The sequence below is a fragment of the Azolla caroliniana genome, unplaced genomic scaffold (assembly GCF_043228905.1).
Source record: "Azolla caroliniana isolate FFs.n. ecotype wild unplaced genomic scaffold, voAzoCaro1.0.p SCAF_8, whole genome shotgun sequence".
In the NCBI taxonomy this organism is placed as follows: Eukaryota; Viridiplantae; Streptophyta; class Polypodiopsida; order Salviniales; family Salviniaceae; genus Azolla; species Azolla caroliniana.
Window position 1 is genome coordinate 17,777,104 of NW_028230443.1, and position 21,781 is coordinate 17,798,884.

General features: G+C 40.5%; 2 protein-coding genes and 1 non-coding gene across 3 annotated transcripts; 1 reads left to right on the plus strand and 2 right to left on the minus strand.

Annotated features, from left to right (window-relative positions):
- Positions 1-1,529: 1,529 nt before the first annotated feature.
- LOC147861176 (putative BPI/LBP family protein At1g04970) lies at positions 1,530-6,808 on the plus strand. The gene is made up of 6 exons (XM_087323592.1): positions 1,530-2,076; positions 4,359-4,498; positions 4,796-5,150; positions 5,230-5,478; positions 6,100-6,228; positions 6,534-6,808. The coding sequence occupies exons 1-6, from the start codon at positions 1,591-1,593 to the stop codon at positions 6,711-6,713; spliced, it is 1,539 nt and encodes a 512-aa protein (XP_087179718.1). The 5' UTR covers positions 1,530-1,590; the 3' UTR covers positions 6,714-6,808.
- A 2,508-nt stretch (positions 6,809-9,316) lies between these two features.
- On the minus strand, positions 9,317-9,388 carry TRNAW-CCA (transfer RNA tryptophan (anticodon CCA)). Its single transcript has one exon. It is a non-coding gene; the product is annotated as a tRNA-Trp (tRNA).
- A 2,914-nt stretch (positions 9,389-12,302) lies between these two features.
- Positions 12,303-15,071, minus strand: LOC147861178 (uncharacterized). The gene is made up of 4 exons (XM_087323351.1): positions 13,591-15,071; positions 13,077-13,383; positions 12,824-12,988; positions 12,303-12,716 (listed from the first exon to the last, which is right to left on the minus strand). The coding sequence occupies exons 1-4, from the start codon at positions 15,069-15,071 to the stop codon at positions 12,303-12,305; spliced, it is 2,367 nt and encodes a 788-aa protein (XP_087179477.1).
- Between the last annotated feature and the right edge of the window lie 6,710 nt (positions 15,072-21,781).

Genomic DNA, 21,781 nt, shown 5'->3' on the forward strand with positions numbered 1-21,781 from the left:
TAGTGCCACTTACATATCATAAGATCCTTTGTGCGCACTGAAGATGTTTGATCTTCAGTTGCGATATGAATTGACTGATCAATTCGACCGGATAGCTGAGCTCCGGGCCAGTGATGGTCAAGTAATTGAGGCTTCTGACAATCTGTCGGAACCGTGTTGGGTCGCATGTCTTTCCCGATCCTTGGCAAAGCTTCACATTTCTATCCAGAGGAGTCACGACGAATTTACAATACGTCATTCCGAACTTGAAGATCATACTTAGCACATAATGTCGTTGGTTGATCAGTATGCCTTCGGGGGTGCGGATCACTTCGATCCCAAGGAAGTAATGAAGGTCCCCCAGATCCTTCATATCAAATGATGCGGCAAGTTGAGACTTGACTCGGCCGATTTCTTCGAGATCAGCATCGGCGATGACTAAATCATCGACATATAGCAATATGGTTATCGGTCCGGTCTGACTTTGCCAAATGAATAGTGATGAGTCCGATTTTGACGGAGCAAACCCCATCTTACGCAACCTCTGCGTGATTTTCGTGTTCTAGGCATGCAAGCCTTGCTTTAAGTTGTATAGGGACTTCTTCAGTCGGCAAACTGCCGATGGGTTCTGTTTGGATAGAAATTTGGGGAGCTATACCATGTATACCTGTTCCTGAAGCTCGCCTTGTAGGAACATATTCTTTATATCCATTTGATGTAGATGCCACTCCTTCTCCGCGGCTACCGCTAGAAAAACACGGACGATCGTCATCTTCGCGACTGGCGCAAAAGTCTCATCGTAATCGATGCTGTGTTGCTGCGCATAACCCTTTGCCACGAATCAGGTCTTGTATCAGTTAACGGAGCCGTTGGTGTTGTACTTTACCTTGTACACCTACCTACATCCAATCGACGTCACACCCTTGGGGGCATCAACCAGGCCCCATGTCTCGTTTTCGGCCAATGCACGCATCTCTTCCTCCTTAGCGGCATGCCAATTCACATCCTTTGCTGCTTCTGCGTAGCTCTCCGGTTCATGCACTTCCGCCACCTTCGCCATATACGCATAATGATGTGCCATATAGACGTTGTATCTGTTCCAAACAATGGGGTTCTTCTGGCGGGTGGATCAACGCAACTTCTGGTTTGTCGATTTCAAGGACCTCTTGGCCAACTCCGATCTCGTTTTTGGAGGTCCGTCTTCGCTCCTAGCCGCGTCGGATTCATTCGGATCCGATGCACTGGCCTCTGTGCCGTATTCCAACATCTTCATCTTCCCCTTCTCCTTGCGCATACGCCGTCTCCTCCGTTCCTTGCGCGGGGATTGCATGACCGACTCGTCGAATACGACATCACAACTTACTCTGACCTCTTTCGTTCGGGGGTTATAACACTTATAACCCTTTGGGAGTCATGAATCACTACACTATAGGGCATTGAATTGAGAACCAATACCCATCTAGATACACACACACACACACACACACGTGTGTACATATGTACATGATACATACATAATTGAGTTTGTCTTCAACAAATTTGAGGCCCCATATTTTTGTGTACATATATTGACTCCAAGAACCAGAACAGAGCAAATTGCTCTGCAAAACCATGAAACCATCGAGTTTTACCTCCCTCACCAATCTCCTTCTTCTTCTTCTCCTCCTCCTTCTATGCCTCCTCCTTCATGAAGGTCAAGGCCGCGACGCATCTCTGCATAACGAAACAGATGAAGCAGACTTGTCGGAGCCTCATGAAGATGATGAAGCAGCCATATGGATAACTCTTTCTCAAAGTGGTCTGGATTGGGTCAAAGACGTAATTGTCGAACAGATTCTGACGACAATCACTCCTGTCACATTCCCTGACATCACATCAGATTCAACTGTGCCATTCGTGGGCCGATTGACATCATATTTCTCCAATTTCACTCTTTTAAGGGCAGTAGTGGGATCTTCGATTGTATTGGTGAATGAAGAAGGTATCCTCTTGATGGCTTCAGATGTGGCTACTAACTTGTCTCTGGATTGGCAATATACATACGATAACATGTGGCTTCCTAGCCCTATTTCCGACTCAGGTGGCGCTTTTATACAGGTTTTTTCATTCAATTCGCTTTTAAGTTTATTTCTTTTTTCGTTTTGAATATTTTTTATGGATGGTTTGTGTAGTTTATATTTTAAGTTTTTTGATGCCTTGAGTGTTATGGTTTTCCTTGTGTGCTTTATGCACCTTGTCCTATTAATTGACCAAGTTTTCCTTTTCATGCATGACATGATAGTGAAGTATGTGAATGAATGCCCAACATTTGTGTCATGCTCTCTTCCCCTTGTAAACGTGATACAGAGCTTTTCATCCTTTCACTTTACTAACCTGCTAAGTTTTCCTTCTCGTGCATGATATAGTTGGAAATAATGAATTGCAAATGGTTTGGAAAACTTAGATTAGGTTTTTGTGATAATCATAATATTATGAATGAGAGCTATCAACCACCAAAATTGCTATCATTTTGTGGATGGAAAACGAGTAGAGTTCTGGGAGATGGGGAAATATCATTACTGGTCATTGACTAAGAACCCTCTATTATAACATTACTATAAATGTTAACCTTACAGAATTCTTACCATTAAATGCCTGAATTGTTGTGGAAGAAAAATCAGTTGATTGATCCTTCAGTTAACGATGATTTTACCAGCTAGCCACTGGAAACATATTAGTGTCAGATTGGAGAGGATAAAATAGAGAAGTTATACCAGTTTGATATCGCCAATAACCTTTAAATGTTCTACGGGAAGAAACACTTGAGTTTGATTTTGTTTCCTTTGGAAATAATTCTAAAATGGCAATCTCAAAATTTCATCCAGTGTTTTCGAGAACAAAGGCACTATTTTTATGGATGTTACAAGAGACAAAGGTATATCCGAATGGTTCAGTTCATATTACATATAGACACCATGTTTCAACCATTTAAAACTTGGCCATGGCCTTGAGATTGTATCCCATTCATGGATATTTGCGTTCTACTATGTTGGGATTCTGAGAATTTTTTATTCAGTTCAGAGTATTAAACCTGCAGATTTAATGCATCAAACCCAATTTTTTAGCTATTGTCTTCCATGAGCCACAACACTGTTTCAAGCAAATGTAACCTCCCCTGATTGAGGAGACCAGTGGTGTTACCACTCACTAAGACAAGAAAAAATGATCCTCTTGTCAATAATGGTGCTATCTATCTCCTTATAATGGATATTTCTTCAAATTCAGTGGGTGCCTCTGTACATGGATGGTATTGAGGATTGTTGTATGCATCAAGGAAAATGGGGAACTGACCCTTGAACTTATATATTGATTACAAATGGATATATTTTCATATAAGCAGTCACTTCTGGACATATATGGTATTTGTGAATTGTTGTATTCATCATCAAACATGGGGAACCGACTCTTGAAAGTATACATTTGACTCTACTTGGGGCGGTCTTTTTGTTGATGAGATACGTTTGGAAAAGGTATGATGCATGACTTCCTTGATTATAACATCATCTCCTTGACTCCGCACCAATCATCTTAGTTAGGATCTTAAATTTTCCAAAAATATCAGTGATGACTTAAAGCATTTGTCATACTTCCCATGTTTTTCTAGGAACTCCCAAATCAACTGTTTATTTTGCATAAAATGTTGGTGGATTACATACCTCAAGAAATATGATACAAAAAGAGAAATCATGTATGAAGGGACCATTATTCCACTAGCAGAAGATTTTTAGATCCAATAGTAGAATTGTTATTGCAAGGTGAGTCTAAATAGAACAGGTAGAAAATACACCAGGAAACATCATACACCAGAAGGAGCTGTTTTGCCATGAGAACCAATACCAGCTCCAGTCATAGCTGTGCCCCAGTAAGATGTCTAGTTTCATGTGCAAGAGTGATCGGCTATGGATGAATTGTGAAGAAATCTAGGTAATAGGGAAAGAGACAACATTGGTGGTCATTAACATCAATCGTTGTAGGATTGATGAGCATGTAGATCCTCAAGTCCAACAAGAACTCGACATTAGAAGTAGCAAAATTGTAGGAGTTAGAAAATTGCGAAATTGTGATGGAAGCTTGAAGAGTATTAGTCTGAAATTATTTAGATTAAAAGATAGCATAGAAAAATGTTGTTGTCGAAGAAAATGAAGAAAGTGGGATTGTTTGGGCATGCAAAATAAGATATTTTTCTTATGTAATACCATGGTGGATTATTTATGTACAGTATTGCTAAGTTCTTCATTGCACATCATGTGATATCGTAGTTGCATTAATTAATTTGTAATAAATTTTATTCTCAGAGTTCAGAGATTAATATTATGGCTATGGTATTGAGTATTTTGAAGGTTGTAGGAATGCAATCTGGAGTGTCCGTAAATGTGCACAAACATAGTGGAACACTGCAGCTGAATATTCTCCAATCAGGGGCCTATATTAATGATCTTGATGTACAGTTGAGTGGAGAAAGCTCTTGGCTGTACCAATGGTATGATTTCATCTTGTTTGGTTCTTAAAGAAAAACCTATGTTTTCTAGACATATCAGGTATGCATCTGTGAATGGTTGCTGCTAATAGTAGCTTCTATGGATGATGAGCAACTGTACAATTCGTTTTGTGAAATGTTGATGGCTAATACTGTGAAGTTTGTGTGAAAGCTTTACCACAATATACTCATGTAATTAAAATAACGCTGAAAGTTCATACTATTTTGGCCAATGCTTTGAAGACCGTAGCACGCTGTCAGCCATTCACTATTATTTTTTAACAATTGTGATTATGACAGGCTGCTTGATGGACTAAAGGAGCGCATTCGTGTCACAACAGAGGAACAGCTGAATGAACAAATTCAGTTGGGAGTTGAGAATCTTAATTCCTTTTTGTTTGACATACCCCAGAGAGTGCCAGTTGATGAGACATCTGTACTCAACTTCAGTGTCGTCTCTGAGCCAATATTCAATTCCAGTTCAATTAGTATAGGACTGAAAGGTGAATTTATAAGTCTGAAAAAGGTCAAGCCAACACGTAATCATGTTATACAAATGCTGCCTCTTAGCCTAACGTGCAGTGATGGTGCCAAGATGGTCTCCATCGCTCTCAGTGAATCTATTTTAAATGATGGTGCTGCTGTTTATTATAATGTAAGATATGTGATTGAAAGTTCATTAATACCTTGTACTTCTGCTAAAAATGCATATGTAATTATCATGGTTTATGCAGATGGATTTAGTCAATTGGCTAGTGGATAAAATGCCAGATAAAACATTTTTGAATACATCAAAGTGGAGGTATATAGTTCCACAACTGTATATTGACTATCCCAATGATGAAATAAAGTTCCACTTTGAAGTTACATCTCCTCCCACAATTTCATTAAGATTAAATGGAATCGAGGGGTCTGCTGTTGTGGACATGATAATCGAAGTCATAAACGATGACAATATAGTACCAGTGGCTTGCATATCAATTGTGAGTCTATTCAACCCTACATAAGTAAATTATGAGTCTGTTTTAACTTTATGTATACAATATCTACTATGAATCTATTCAACTCTAATGGGTTATGTAATAATCGGCATCCAGCCATACTGTTACGATGATGTTCGAGCACTCCCTGACAGCCATTTAAAGCTCATAGAAATACTGTTTAAAGCTTGTAAAAGTATAGTTAGGTAATTACAATTGACCTTTGACAACATCTTTCTAGACAGTGCATGCAATACTGTTGTGAATTTATTAAACCCTAACAGGTAATGTAATAATTGGCATCCATCCATACCTTTGTCAGGATGTTGAAGCACATTCCTGACATCAGTTTAAAGTATTTAGTAATGTATTTAGATAATATAATTGAGCTTCAACAACATCTTTAGGGACAAGGCAATGCCTGTACATTCTTGTTTCCGTTATTTTTGAAGATATAGCACTTTTCAAGTCCTTGTTTTATTAATATTGTTTGGTTGAATTCTATCCATTTTTATGGTCAGCCATGCATGTTTCATCTTCTACTTCCGTAGAGATTTTTGTTTGCCTAATGTCTCTGGGTTATATTTTGATGTAAATTTTTTTATATTCTTTTTTTTTTTGCAGACTGCATCATTATCTGGCATTGCGGGTCTAAATGGAAATAATATCACAGGACAGATCAATGGTCTAAATGATCTGAACCTTGAGCTGAAATGGAGCAATATAGGGAAAGTTCATTTGGTACTTGTCAAGGTATTTTCACTTGAAGAGATGTTATGTTACTGGTTTGCAACAAAGAAAACAACAAAAACGATAAACCATAAAGCAGAAAAGCATAAAGCGAAAAACCCATAAGCAAACCAAACAATTGAAAGGAAAGAAAACCTTTAAAACAATCAAAAGCAACCCAAAAGTAGAGATGCCACAAATTTACAAAATTAACAGTCGAAATTTAAATAAAAGTCGGAAGAAATGAAAAGAAAAGAATATATTTTATTTATCTTTTGCATTTACTTGTTACTAAAAGAAGTATTGACATGACCTTGTTTTTTGCACAGGTTTTCCTGAAAGGTATCTTAAAAGAACTGTTGTTACCTTATCTAAATTTTAGCTTGAGAAGAGGGTTTCCTTTGCCCGTGATCCCTTATATGGAGCTTAGGGATTCAAATGTTGAGTATGGGGATGGTTTTCTCCGTGTTTGTACTGATGTGGAGTATAAAGGCTATGCGAATATGTGAAATAATAGTCGCTTTAATGATCATGAATATGTTTGTACAAAATGTGTAGTATGAATGAATGGGTTTATTATTTAAAAAAAACCACTCTTTGTTAATAGTCTCTCCATTTTGATCCTGTTTTCTTTATAGTTGTATAAGCAAACCTAATTTGCTAAATGAAGCATGTACCATCAACATGCAATAATTTTCAATAAAGGGACGAAGTATTTTTACCATAGCGAAGATAATCTAAATGTTTAGCATGCCTATCATTTCCTAGGTCAATGTCAAATCTACTTATTCGGCAACTCCATTTGAAGAAGTTTCTTCGAAGCTTTGTTACCCAGATGGTCGAAAACTTGTGCAACGCTTATGCTTGATTAACCCTAATTCCTCAAAGTGGAGTTTTAATAGATATCTAGACGATGTGATACGTCTTAATTGATCTTGTTCTTATGCCTTGGGGTCACTATGGAAAATGCACCTTTATCATGTGTTTTTAAGTAGCCATTTATTGTGGTGGTTCTTTATGCATTTAGACGCCAACATATGTTTATAGCCATCAACACACACACACACACACACACACACACACATTTTATCATCATTTTCAAATGTCCAAAATGACCAATGGAACCAAGAGAGAATCATAGTATGTTTGGAATTAATAGTGACTCTTGATCTTACTAGTAAATGTTGTAGTGAAGAGTGCATGTCATTGTCTTTGTGAGAAGAATGGGTGTAGGAAGTGGATCAGATTTTTTGATGTCATTTCTTGGTGTATGTTCGAACGATTTAGAACGAAATCAAAATATTCATAGCAAAAAAATCTCCTTACGTATGCCTGCACAATCAAGGTCATTGTGATTGTCAAAAGAATGTATATAGAGAGTTGGATGGAATTGATAATTTGTGGAACGTAAAGAATGAAGCATGATCACGGCAAATGTGATACTTCGACTCTTGAAAGAAGTTGTTTAGACAAAAACTCACACATAGAAGAAAATATTGTTGAGATATCAAGCCCAACTGTCCACATGTAGTGCGTGCACTTGTGTACATGAAATATATTCACTCTTTCGTAACTCCCTTTCACAACTTCATGACTTGTTTGTAGCATGTAGTTAACATAAAGCATGATCTACATCCTACCAAATGTATGGTAACACTACGACAAAATTTACAAACATTTAACAAAGTAATGATATATTATAAAGCAAATTTCTCCCCTCACGTAGAGGGTTCCTGCATTGTATTCTCTTATATTTGATTTTCATACTTCTCTTTCATATATATATATATATATATTTTAACATGCACATACACACATGTCTCCATTTCCTTGTATGAGAACAATCATCAAGTTCTTTCACCCTTACACTATAATTGATTAATAGCTCATCCATTTCCTTTATATCGTTTTTGATGCCGTCATTCCAAAAGAACTAAGTCATGCACCATGCCATCAATCCTACCTTTACTTGTATAATGTCATAAACTTGTCCTCAGACATTGCATGCTCAAAATCAATCACATTCGAAAAAAAATGAACTTATTCTTGAAATGTCATTGTTCAACTAGGTAAACATTGTACCATCCAAAACAAATCATCCACCTATTCCTCGAATCAATTGCACAAACTAATTGATTTAATTGTACTCCACAACGGCCGAATATTCTAGTCATAACATTAGATCTAAGTATCTTGAAATGAACTAGACGTGAATCAAACTTGCAACCTTTTTATCTAGAGTCAGATGCACATGCATTGCACCCTAGATCCCTATTGTACATGTTTTGAGGTCATAACTCATCCGTAGAAACCAAACCATTGCATACTCCAAAACCATCACATTGGAAAACAACATGGACCTATTCCTCCAATGCATTCTTCGATTGCATGTCCTTGTCTACTTGATTTTGTTCCAAGAAGGCTGAGAATTCATGTCACAACACAATACCTATGCATCTGGAAATAACTCCAACATGAATTGGACATGCAACGGTCATAACCTTGTCCTTGTATAGTAAAACATTGCATGCTCCAAATCCATCCCATTCGAAAAAACATGAACTTATTCATGTAATTCATTGTTCAATTACATGCGTTTCATGACTTAATGGCATTCGAATGCAGCCCACAAATCGAGTCACAACAATGGATTTTCGTATCTTGTAATGAACAAGACATAAATCAAATATGCAACCTATTTATCCAGAGGGAGACACACAAGCATTGCATCGTGGATCCCGCTTGTGTGCACAAATTCATGACATAATCTTGTCCGCTAGTACCAAAACATTGCATTCTCCAATGGCATCACATCGGAAAACACATGCAGTTATTCAGTTATTCCTCTTATGCAATGTTCGATATCATATCTTACTTGTGTTAATTGAGTTCGATAGTCACAACATCAGATCTTTGTGTCTTTAAATGACTCCGATGTGAATTGAACATGCAACATTATAATTTGGACTCAAAAGCTTTGCCATTACGCTAGGTATCTCGCTTACACAAGTTTTTGTCACAGCATTGTGCCCGAGCACTAAGATATTTTATCCTGCAAAACAATAAGATTAGAACAATTCCAATCACAACACAATATCTTGGTATGTAAAAATGAACCCGATGTGAATCGAACACGCAACCTTCTAATCTGGAGTCAGATGCGCTACCATTGCGCCACGGATCCCGCATGTGGGTTGATATCATAACATCGTCCTCAAGTATCATCCAAAACAAATCATTCACCTATTCCTCCAATCAATTGCACGAACTAATTGATTTAATTGTACTCCACAACGACCGAATATTCTAGTCATAACACTATATCTATGTCTCTTGAAATGAACTAGACTTGAATCGAACTTGCAACCTTTTTATCTCGAGTCAGATGCACATGCATTGCACCCTGGATCCCTATTGTAAATGTTTTGAGGTCATAACTCATCCGTAGAAACCAAATCATTGCATACTCCAAAACCATCACATTGGAAAATAAGATGGACCTATTCCTCCATTCCATTCTTCGATTGCATGTCTTTGTCTACTTGATTTTTTCCCAAGAAGGCCGAGAATTCATGTCACAACAGAATACCTAGGGATCTGGAAATAACCCCAACATGAATTGGACATGCAACGGTCATAACGTCGTCCGTGTATAGTAAAACATTGCATGCTCCAAATCCATCCCATTCTTTCCAGCTCTTGTCCGAATTGGTTGCTCCCGATTCGTCTTCTGGTTCCAAGCCCATTACCACATCGGACCATGTCCGGGTCTTGGCCTTCTTCCTTCGGTCGGCTCTGTCCTTCTTGACTCTGTTGTCTTCTGTTCTTCCCTCACCGGCGCAATCAACAGTCTCTTTGCCTTTGCCCGTTCCGGTGTCTCTGTTCGTTCTCCCCCTCAAGTGTGGCACGTCTAGATGCTGAACACCAAGCATGTCGGTAAAGTGCTGCAACTTGTCCGATCCGAGCGGCTTGGTGAAGATATCGGCAACTTGCCGATCCGTGTGAACATACCGTAGGTCAACCTCACCGCTCAGGACCTGCTCACGCACAAAGTGATAGTGCACTTCTATGTGCTTCGTGCGAGCATGGAACACAGGGTTCTTGGCGAGTTGCATGCTGCTTATGTTGTTGTAGTAGACCAGAATCGGGGTCGGTACCTCGATCCGTAGGTCTCGTAGCAGTCGCAGAAGCCAAATGGCTTCACAGGTGGCAATGGTAGCGCCCCGATACTCAAGCCTCAATGTTGGACAGAGCAACTGTTGGCTGCTTTTTGCTGGTCCACGCAACAGTCGTGCTACCTAGGGAAAACATGTAACCGGAGGTTGATTGGCGATCTGATGCATCACCGGCCCAGTTGGCATCCGTGTAACCGAGGAGCTCTTCGGGTATACCGCACCGATAGAACAGTCCCCGGTCCTTCGTGCCGCTGACATACCGCAATATCCTTTGCGCGCACTGAAGGTGCTCCACGGTCGGCTTCTGCATGAACTGACTTATCATTCCGACCGGATAGCTGATGTCGGGTCGTGTGATAGTCAAGTAAATAAGGCTTCCGAAAATCTGTCGGAACCGTTGCTCATTGCAGGCCGGTCCGGAGTTGGGACGAAGCTTCTGGTTCCGGTCCAAGGGTGTGGAGACAGGTCGGCATTCTGTCATGCCGAACTTGTACAACATATTCAAGACGTAATGTCGGTATGAGAGCAATATGCCGTCTGGGGTTCGGATCACCTCGATCCCTAGAAAATAATGAAGGTCCCCCACATCCTTCATCTCAAATGTGTGCGACAACTGGGAATTGACGCGGTTGATTTCTGGAACTCCTGGTCTGGTGATGACTAGATCATCAACATACAACAGTATACATACCGGACCGGCTGAGCCTTGCCGGATGAACAATGAAGAGTTCGATTTGGAGGCCACAAACCCCATCTTACGCAACCGGTGCGTGATCTTCGCATTCCAAGCTCGAGGGGCTTGCTTCAGGCCGTACAATGACTTCTTCAGCTGGCATACCGCCGACTTGTTCATCTCCAATTGAAAGCCGGGGGGCTGAGTCATAAAGACTTCTTCTTCAAGATCACCCTGAAGAAACGCATTCTTCACATCCATCTGGTGAAGATGCCACCCCTTTGCTGCAGCAACCGCCAGCACCACACGAACCGTCGTCATCTTCGCTACCGGAGCGAAGGTCTCGTCGTAGTCGATTCCGTGGGTCTGCGCGTATCCCTTCGCCACTAACCGGGCTTTATACCGGTTAACAGAACCGTCGGTGTTGTACTTTACCTTGTATATCCACTTGCATCCGATCGGTTTACAGTGACGAGGAGGGTCAACCAGGTCCCATGTCTTGTTGACATCAAGTGCCCGCATTTCTTCTTCCATAGTTGGCTCAATGAGGTAGATTCATGTGTGCCGCGTATAGTCGTCGATGAAGGAGACGAAATATCGACTCCCGCCAAGACTAACATTCTGTCCCGGTCCCCACACATCCGAATGGATAAGGTCGAGGTTGTTACGACTCCGGTTATGTTCGGCGGGGAATGGAAGCCGGTGTTGCTTCCTGAGTTGGCAGGCTTCACATACTTGGGCCTTCCGGTCCATGGTTGCAACATAGTAGCATACCGTACGCGTACAATACGTATGGTACGTATTTTATAAGTATTCTAAATTATTTTTATAAGTTCTTAGAATACGTATTTAAAGGTAAAATACATTGAGTTCGTTGAGTACGTTGAGTACGTTAAATACGTTTTGAATACGTTGAATACTTTAACACCATTGATGTTGAATGCAAAGATACTGGGATTTGAATAGTATTTATTATATAGTAAATACAAATTATCTTTATTTCCCATTGATAATACATGGTTATCTATGTTTCAATACATGTGGTATACATATTTTAAAATGAAAGTGGAGATTCAAGAGTCAAGAACATAATTGAAGTTTGAATCAAAACACATATTATTTCAATCCTCATAGAAAATGAATAAAGTAATAAAAAAACTATTAAAATTTAAAACTTTCTTCATACTCATAGTTATTGGTTCTTAAATTCAAATAAATATGTAAAAACCAAGAATCCATGCAATTTTCGATTATGTTTCTTCTTCAACATCATCATTAGAAGATTCCGTTGTTGTATCATCATAGTTGTCCACATAATCACTATCTGAAGATGAATAAACTATGGCATTGTCAATGTCTTCATCCTCTTGATCTCCATCATCATTTCCATATTCAGCATTGCAAGCCTCAATTGTAGTTTGTCGAGTATTTACCCTTCTTGTACTTGCAACTCTCGCGCAAACTCTTCTAATAGTGCTAGAACTTGATCCCACCAATCCTTCATCCACTATCATATTGGCAAACTTAGATCTACTTCGAGTAACCCGACCAATATGCATAGCCTCTGCTTCCTCAAAATATGCTTGTGCGACTTGAGTATCAATATTGGCTATTGCTGGAGGCATTTCAACAGTCTTGTCAATGTCTATCTCATCAGGATTTACCTAAATCAAATAATATTTACCAATTAACAATGTTCGTTAATTAACCTACAAATGATTTTCTAAACATCAACTTTCAAGTGTCAAACATGAGTAAGAAAGATGTAGACCTGCATTGGAAGACCTGCATGAGTTTGAAAGCTTCGAACAAGCCTTAAGTTTTCACTAACATATACTAATCTCTCCACTTGTTTCACCTTCAAACGGTTCCTCCTTTTTGTATGTGCCAATGCATGTGCATTCCAATTTCTTTCAGCAGCTCCAGAAGAGCAATCCTATGACACAAAGAATTAAGCAAACAATACATGTCATTGTAGAAGATTAATAAAATTGAAACATTAATAACAAAATGAGTTATAATACCTGAGACAATACTCTACAAGCTAATGACTGTAGCAAGGGCACATTGTCTCCATATCTTTCCCACCATGAAACAGGTTTACATTTTGCAGTGTGTGACTTTGATAACTCATTGCTAAATCGGCCCACACCATTTCTATACATGTCAAATTGATCTTGCAAGATTTCACATTCATCTATAGAATATACTTTTTGAATATATGCAAGCCATCCATTCATCATCTCTGCATTCATAATAATTGGTTGATCTTTGGGCTTCCATAAAGGATGCAAAATATGTGCAACAATATGAATTGGCTTTTTGAACCACGATCAATGACAATCAAAACAATCCAAAACCTCTTTATATTTGCATTAACATTTGACAAACTTAAATCAAAACTGGAAATCAGTTACTGAAATATGCATAATATAGACAACAACAATGATTCAAAGAAATGAAAAAGATGCAATAAACAACAATTGTACATACTACATAGTACATAGAAATAATAATATTAGAATAGAAACATATTACCTGTCCTTGTGTAATGTGTCGTCTCTTGCTCCTCGTTCCAATGTGTCTCTAGCCCTTCTCATGAACTCATAAAGTAAGCCCATTGTAGATCCTTCACGATCAGTTAGCCGCAAAACAGAAAACAATGGACGCATAATCGAAATTACAACCATAATTGAAGGCAAAGTAGAGCTATCTTGCACAATGGACTTCACCTTGACAACATCTGGCTTTTTGGAGTCACTCCAATCTTCCCAATAGTTACTAACCACAATTTGTTCTAGGGCTCTCCAAACTCTTGCCAACCTCTCAAGGACAATAAGGATATAGCCAAATCGAGTGGCACTTGGCCTAAGGAGCACAAGAGATGAATAGTTGCTGAAATTTTTTCGTGCATTCCTTTTCTTGGTGAATAGTCTAACCACATAATTTGCTCTCTTGTGCACTCCACGAACCCAAGACAACTTCCCAATATCCTCTAGCAATAAATCTAAACAATGTGATGCACAAGGAGTCCATACAAGGCCTGGGAATTTAGTCTCTAGAATGTGACCCATACTAACACAATTAGATGCATTGTCAGTGACAATTTGCACCATATTTTCTACTTTTACTTCATTTATTGCAGTTGATAGCATTTCAACCAACCATGGACCGTTGACCCTTGTAGAAACACCACTACAATCAATAGTTTTAAGGTACATAGTGCCATAACAACATGAGACCAAAATATTCCTAAGTGCTCGCTTGCTAGTGTCAATCCATCCATCTGAAAGTATGGTAACTCCATATTTTGGCCAAAGGGCTTTCAGATTTTCCACTTTATGTTGCACATTCAAATGCTCTTTCTTTAAATATTTAGCTGTTAAATCATTGTAGGTAATACCACTATACTTTTCCCCAATATCAGAGAAAGCTAACAACATGTTCCTCCAACATGACATTTTCAAAAGATTAAAAGATAGATTACCTTCCACAATGCATCTAACCAACATTGTGTTTGCATGGTCTTTCTTGATCAACATAGCAACATTTGATCCTCTCCTTATCGTGCTTTGAGTGAGACCTTTTCTTCTTGAACCTTCTGTATCTTCAATATCAATAGGAATTTGGTCTATTGAATCCTTCTTAGATGAGGCACTTATGCTAGCCATTGAAGGTTGTGATTGGAACATTGAATCAACCATTGAATCCACAATGCCTTCTTGAAGCTCAATTTGTTGTTCCATGGCTTCCACTTCTTTAATGCGTTTTAGCTTCTTGCGAGTCAATTCACTTTCTTGTGCCAATGCCATAGCCTCTTGATATGCCTCTAGAGTTACTTGCACACACTTGTCTATACCTTCACCTTTAATTCCAGCAAGGTGAGCAACTAAACGTGTTAGTGTCCTAGACCCATGAAAACCACATAATCTACAATCCCAATAATAGTTCCCAGATGACTTCCCAGCTTGTCTGTTCACACAATATTTATCCCATAAGGGGGATTCCTTGCGTGGCATAGTTGATTGAGTATGACAAGTTCTAGAGATTCGAAGTTGTTTTTTATATTTTCCTAGATTCATGAATTCACAATGTTAAATATGTGAATAAGGAAATCATGTAATGTAACAATGTAGGAAGAGATTGTTTGAATGATAAGCATAACCAAATGACAAATCTGAATGGAAGCTAGCTACCTAAGCAAATGGCACTCCATCCCTATTAAGAGGAAAAATTATTATTCATTAGAAATGAATTATAAAGAGCATCATATGGAACTTTTACCTGTGATATAGGCGTGCTCTTGAATGAAGAGACTATTCTTTGATAAGCCACCACAAGCTATCAATGTCTCTATCTGCCACCAACATTGTTATATTAAAGAAGGGATAGACACACATATAACCAAACCATACATGTAACATATTGAACTATACAATAGTCTATTTATGCATATAAATTAATGGAATTTGTGTTTTGATGAATTCAATAGGAAAAACTCCAAACAATCTTGGATGGCGTCGTGGCGGTGATTTTCATTTAACATCTCTACCGAATCATCGATAATTAGCTTTTATCAAATTAATAATCATTGAAGAATGCTTGAGAAGACAGTAAGAGTGTGGTATATACAACACATTACATCGATTGACCATAAAGCTTATCATCCCCCATAAAGATTATTCTTCGATAAAACAAAGAAGACTAAACTAGGGAGAACTAAGAAACTACTTATACCTCCAAGTTTTGCAATATTTCAACAGAAAACGAGTGTAGGGAGAAATAAAGAAGCAATTTTCTGCAATAACTCCTTTCCATAGATTGAGGAGAAGGAAGAAGTAATCTATCCAATGATTAAAGAATTTTATTTAGGCTTTCGAACCGAATAATTGTGACTAAATGAGGGATAAAGAAGAGATTATTTCTTCCTAATTTAGTCCAATTTACTACTTAATCATACAAGATCAATGGAAAGAAAGGAAATTCCTCCTTACTTACATCTAAGTTTAGATTCAAGCAATTTCTCCTCAATTATGAATGCAAATCAGTTAATCAACAGAACTTGAAGCATTTTGACAGGAAAAAAGTCACTAAATTAGGGAGAGGAATCCTAATTAAGCCCATCCAATATGCATGCCTTCCAAAGAATTAACATTTTCAAGAACATCAAAAACTAAAACGGGTGAATAAAGAGATAATTTCCTACAATATATATCCAAATTGCAGGTAATGAATTGAAGATTAATGGAGTCACATCAGATAATTAGTAGACGGATGACTCTTCAAAATTTTCATTACATGTAGGGAGAAAGAAAAGAGCAATTTTTCTCCTAAATAAGTTCACTTTTAGATCAAAATTGATAGATAGAGGTCTTTCAACACACTAAATAGAAGTTCCAATAAGAAGAATCAAGCAGAAATATATCCCTCAATCGACCGGAATTGATCTCTCTTGAGTTAACCGCAAACTAGGAGGTTGTTAAATTTCAAGAATTTTTTAAGAAGAAAGAAGGAAATCAACGAAGGAGAATATACCTTGTAGTATGTACGTTGAGCTCTTAAAAGGGAAGAAAGGGAGGAGGAAGAAGAAGGGATTCATAGCTTCATAGTTTGGATTTCGTTTAAGAAGCTTCCATGTACCTGTGTAAAAACCTAGTGTCTACAAAATGCAAACACTGTAACACTCGTTACAAAAACCCCCAAATTGTTTTTTTTCATTATTTAAAAAAGCCCTAGAAAATTAATTTTTAAATTATTTACAAATTTAGGCTTACAAAAAATGGCAGTTCCAAAAGGTAGAATACATTTAGAATACGTGTGGGTATTCTAAAATGTACTCTATTTATAAAATACGCGTTTTTTAACAACAATGTTCCGGCCGCTAAACTTCCGCAAACCGAAAACAACTTGTTTCGTTTCTAGGTCTTGAAGCATCCGATAATTGACGTGGCCTATCCGCTTGTGCCACAGGTCGATGTCCGATTCGACCTTCTGTCCTTTTGCAGACAGAGCGGTTCCGACGTCATTGGTGTCGAGGATAAACATCCTCCCGTCTCTACGCCCTTGCACAATAATCTGGCCCTCTTCCTTGATGAAGCACCCGAGGTGCGTAAACCGCACCTGCATCCCTTGGTCGACAATCTATCCGACCGACACCAAGTTCTTCGTGATTGTCGGAACGTGTAATACGTTCATCACCTTCCCCTTATGTCCGACGTGGCTCAAAGGGACTTCTCTGACGTGCACGATTGGGTGAGGAGTGTCGTCTCCGGTTTCGACTACTCTTGGTTGATCCGGTTTCTCCAAAAAGGAGAACCACTCTTTGTGGTTCGTCATGTGGTTCGACGCACCGGAATCAACATACCACACTTCCTCCGATTTAGAAGTGGTCTTCTTCATCGACTTCGCCTCGTGCTTCATCACCAAGGCTGGCCCGTTACCGTTCTTGGATCCTCCTGATCCCTTCGCGTAGTGCGAGCTTTGTCAGCCATCCTTGCCGGCCTTGCCAGATCTGGATTTGTCCGAATCGGCGCGTTTTCTCCAGCACTCGCTTTTTCTGTGGGCCTTTTTGCCATAGTACTAGCATTCTGTTGCAGATTTGCCTTGCCAGCCTCCGGCACCGCCTTGACTCCCCCTGCATGTGGAAGTCCCAGAACTGCTGTCGGCTTGTGCCTTCATTCTTGCTCTTGCCGGTCGCCTCCATTGCGTGCCGACCCGCCTCGTCCACCACGCCCACGGGACCGATCCGCTTCCGTGTACAACATCCGGCTGTCAATGGGTGCACTAGTTGACGCACCGGCGTGGTTCTCCTCTACAAGGAGCATCGACTGTAAGTCGAAAAATGACGGCGTATTCTCCCTTGTACCGCCGTTTGGAACTCTCTGAAATTAGACGATAGGCCCCCAAGACAAACCTGTATCATCTCATCTTCCTCTACGGTAACGTTGATAGAGGCAAGCGAGTCACAGATCTCTTTGATCTAGGTTGTGTAATCCGCCACCGACATATCCTTTTGTCGGACATTGCTCAACTCCTGTCGGAGTTGCAGCTTCCGGGCTGTAGTGCTCGCGGCGAAAACCTTCTTCAGGTTCCCCCAAGCCTCCTTCGACGTCTTGGCATCCCGGATGTGGCTCAGCAGTTGGTCTCCGACACTAGACGCGAAGCAGTACATCACTTTGCTTGCCGATTGTTCCCACACTGGGAAGTCCTTATGTGCCGCATCAGGTGCTGTTTCGTTGGCTCCTTCGATGAAACTCCAGTAGCCATGCCCAAGCAGATACTGGTGCATCTTATACAACCAAGATGCATAGTTGGATCTGTCGAGTTTTTCCAGAAGGAGCGAGCTAACCATTCCTCTATCCATCACTTCTTTGTCTGCTGTTCTTACGACTTGTTAGGGTTTTCTTTCAAGCGTTTGTCGGCTGTAGAGGTTCTCAACCCTCGCGCTCTGACACCATGTAAACGATTACTTGCGGAAGCGTTAGAAAAACAGAGAAATTAGGGAATACACAGAGTACCCGGGAGAGACAGAGAGAGCAGAACCTCAAAGCTATATTCAAAAATATATAAAACACTCTGTGCTTACAACTATGCTCAGTAGCATTATTTATACAAGTCCTCGTGGGACTGACAGAAGTACCGCGTACTTCAATGATCGCACGAGCATCTGACACTTACTATGAGACTATAATTGCCTAGTAGTCTACACTGGTACTAGGCTTCCGGTTACTGATTGGATTCGGCAAACCGGCTCCCCAGCTCACCGGCTTTGTTGCTTCCTGGCTCCGTTGCTCACAGCTTACCGATCCGTCTCGCTTGTCGGCTCAGGCTTATTCAGCCGACCCGGCTCAAGTTGAGCTTGCCACTCAACTCTTACTCCTCCAATCCATTCTTCGATTGCATGTCCTTGTGTACTTGATTTTGTTGCAAGAAGGCCGAGAATTCATGTCACAACACAATACCTATGCATCTGGAAAGAACCCCAACAGGCATTGGACATGCAACGGTTATAACATCATCCCTGTATAGTAAAACTTTGCATGCTCCAAATCCATCCCATTCGAAAAAACATGAACTTATTCGTGTAATTCGTTGTTCAATTATATGCGTCTCGTGACTTAATGGCATTCGAATGCGGCCCATAAATAGTCACAACAATGGACTTTCGTATCTTGTAATGAACACAACATAAATCAAACAGGCAACCTTTTGATCCAGAGGGAAACACACAAGCATTGCAGCATGGATCCCGCTTGTGTGCACAAATTCATCACATAATCTTGTCCGCGAGTACCAAGACATTGCATGTTCCAATGGCATCACAACGGAAAACACTTGCAGTTATTCCTCTTATCCATTGTTCGATTGCATATATTACTTGTCTTAATTGAGTTCGAATGCACTGTACAACTCAACTCACAACATTAGATCTTTGTGTCTTTTAATGACTCCGATGTGAATTGAACATGCAACCTTATAATTTGGACTCAAAAGCCTTGGCATTGCGCTACGTATCTCGTGTACACAAGTTTTTGTCACCGCATTTTGCCCGAGTACTAAGATATTTTATCTTGGAAAACAATAAGACTAGAACTATTTCAATCGCAACACAATATCTTGGTATGTAAAAATGAACCCGACGTGAATCGAACGCGCAACCTTCTGATCTGGAGTCAGACGCGCTAGCATTGCACCACATATCCCGCATGTGTATTGATGTCGTAACCTCATCCCCAAGTAGGGAAACTCTGTATCATCTGAAAGAAATCATTCACGTATTCCTCCAATCAATTGCACGAACTAATTGATTTAATTGTACTCCACAACGGCCGAATATTCTAGTCATAACACTAGATCTATGTCTCTTGAAATGAACTAGACTTGAATCGAACTTGCAACCTTTTTATTTAGAGTCAGATGCACATGCATTGCACCCTAGATCCCCATTGTAAATGTTTTGAGGTCATAACTCATCCGTAGAAACCAAATCATTGCATACTCCAAAACCATCACAGTGGAAAATAAGATGGACCTATTCCTCCATTCCATTCTTCGATTGCATGTCTTTGTCTACTTGATTTTTTCCCAAGAAGGCCGAGAATTCATGTCACAACAGGATACCTAGGGATCTGGAAATAACCCCAACATGAATTCGACATGTGTTGAGCGGCAAGTTCAACCGGAGCCGGATCGGCTGAATAAGCCGGAGTGGGTAAGCGAGACGAATCGGGCGAAACGGATCGGTATGACAGTGAGCAACCAAACTGGCAAGCAGTGGAGGCCGGGTGCAATCCGTAACCGGAAGTCCAATCGGAAGCCTAGTATAGGATAGACTACTAGGTAGCTATAGTCTAGTAATAAGTGTCAGATGCTCGTGTGAGCATTGAAGTACATGGTACTTCTGTCAGTCCGAAGAGGACTTGTATAAATAGTGTTACTTAGCACAATGTGTATAGGGAGTTTGAAAATAGTTTTGAAATTATGTTCTGCTCTCGCTGTCTCTCTCTCTCTCTCTCTCTGTGTTATTCACAGTTTTACTTTTCCGCAAACACTCACGTTTTCATGGTATCAGAGCGCGAGGGTTGAGAACCTCTGCTGCAGACATTTACTCTTGAGAAGAAAACCCTAACAGGTCGAAAACAGAAACAATAGAAGACATGGATAGAGGCATGGCTACGTCGCTCCCGATGGAGAAGCTCGACAGGAGCAACTACGCATCCTGGTTTTACAAGATGCACCAGTACTTGCTTGGACACGGGTACTGGAGTTATGTCGAAGGAGCGAATGATGCGGTGCCCGACTCGGCACACAAGGACTTTCCGGTATGGGAACAGGCGGCAAGCAGGGTGATGTACTGCTTCGCATCCAGTGTTGGCGATCAGCTGCTCAGCCACATTCGTGACGCCAAGACACCGAAGGATGCTTGGGGGAACCTGAAAAAGGTTTTCGCCGCAAGCACCACTGCCCGGAAGCTGCAACTCAGACAGTGAGCCTGAATCAGCCCTGGCAGAGGATGATGAAGCCGGGACTCAAGATGAGAGTCCGGAATCGTTACGGTTGAGTGGACCGAACAAGCGACTGAGTCGGTTGGACCAGTCGGATGAAGAGACGGCAAGTGGTGGAGACTCTGCCGTGCTCTCCCCGCGCAAGGAACCGAGGAAACGGTTCACGCGCAAAGAGAAGGGGAAGAGGAAGATGCCGGAATTCGAAACCGGCAACGATGAGTCGGATCGGTGCGTATCCAATTCCGGAAAGGAGAAAGGCGGATCTTCGACAATGAAGACCGAACTGGCCAAGAAGGGCCTCAAATCAGGTGACGGTGCGTTGCGCCGATCAACCCGCCAGAAGGATCTCGTCATGCGGTACGGGTACAATGAATACATGGCGCATCATTATGCGTACATGACTAAGGTAACAGAAGTGCGTGAGCTGGAGAGCTACGCAGAAGCGGCAAAGGACGCAAATTGGCGTGCCGCTATGGACGAAGAAATGCGGGCACTCGATGCCAACGAAACTTGGGACCTAGTAGATCCTCCCCGTCACTGTAAACCGATCGGATGCAAGTGGGTGTACAAGGTCAAGTACAATGCTGACGGTTCTGTTAACCAGTACAAAGCCCGGTTAGTGGCGAAGGGATACACGCAAACCCACGGAATCGACTACGACGAGACCTTCGCTCCTGTGTCGAAGATGACGACGGTTCGTGTGGTACTGGCGGTTGCTGCGGCAA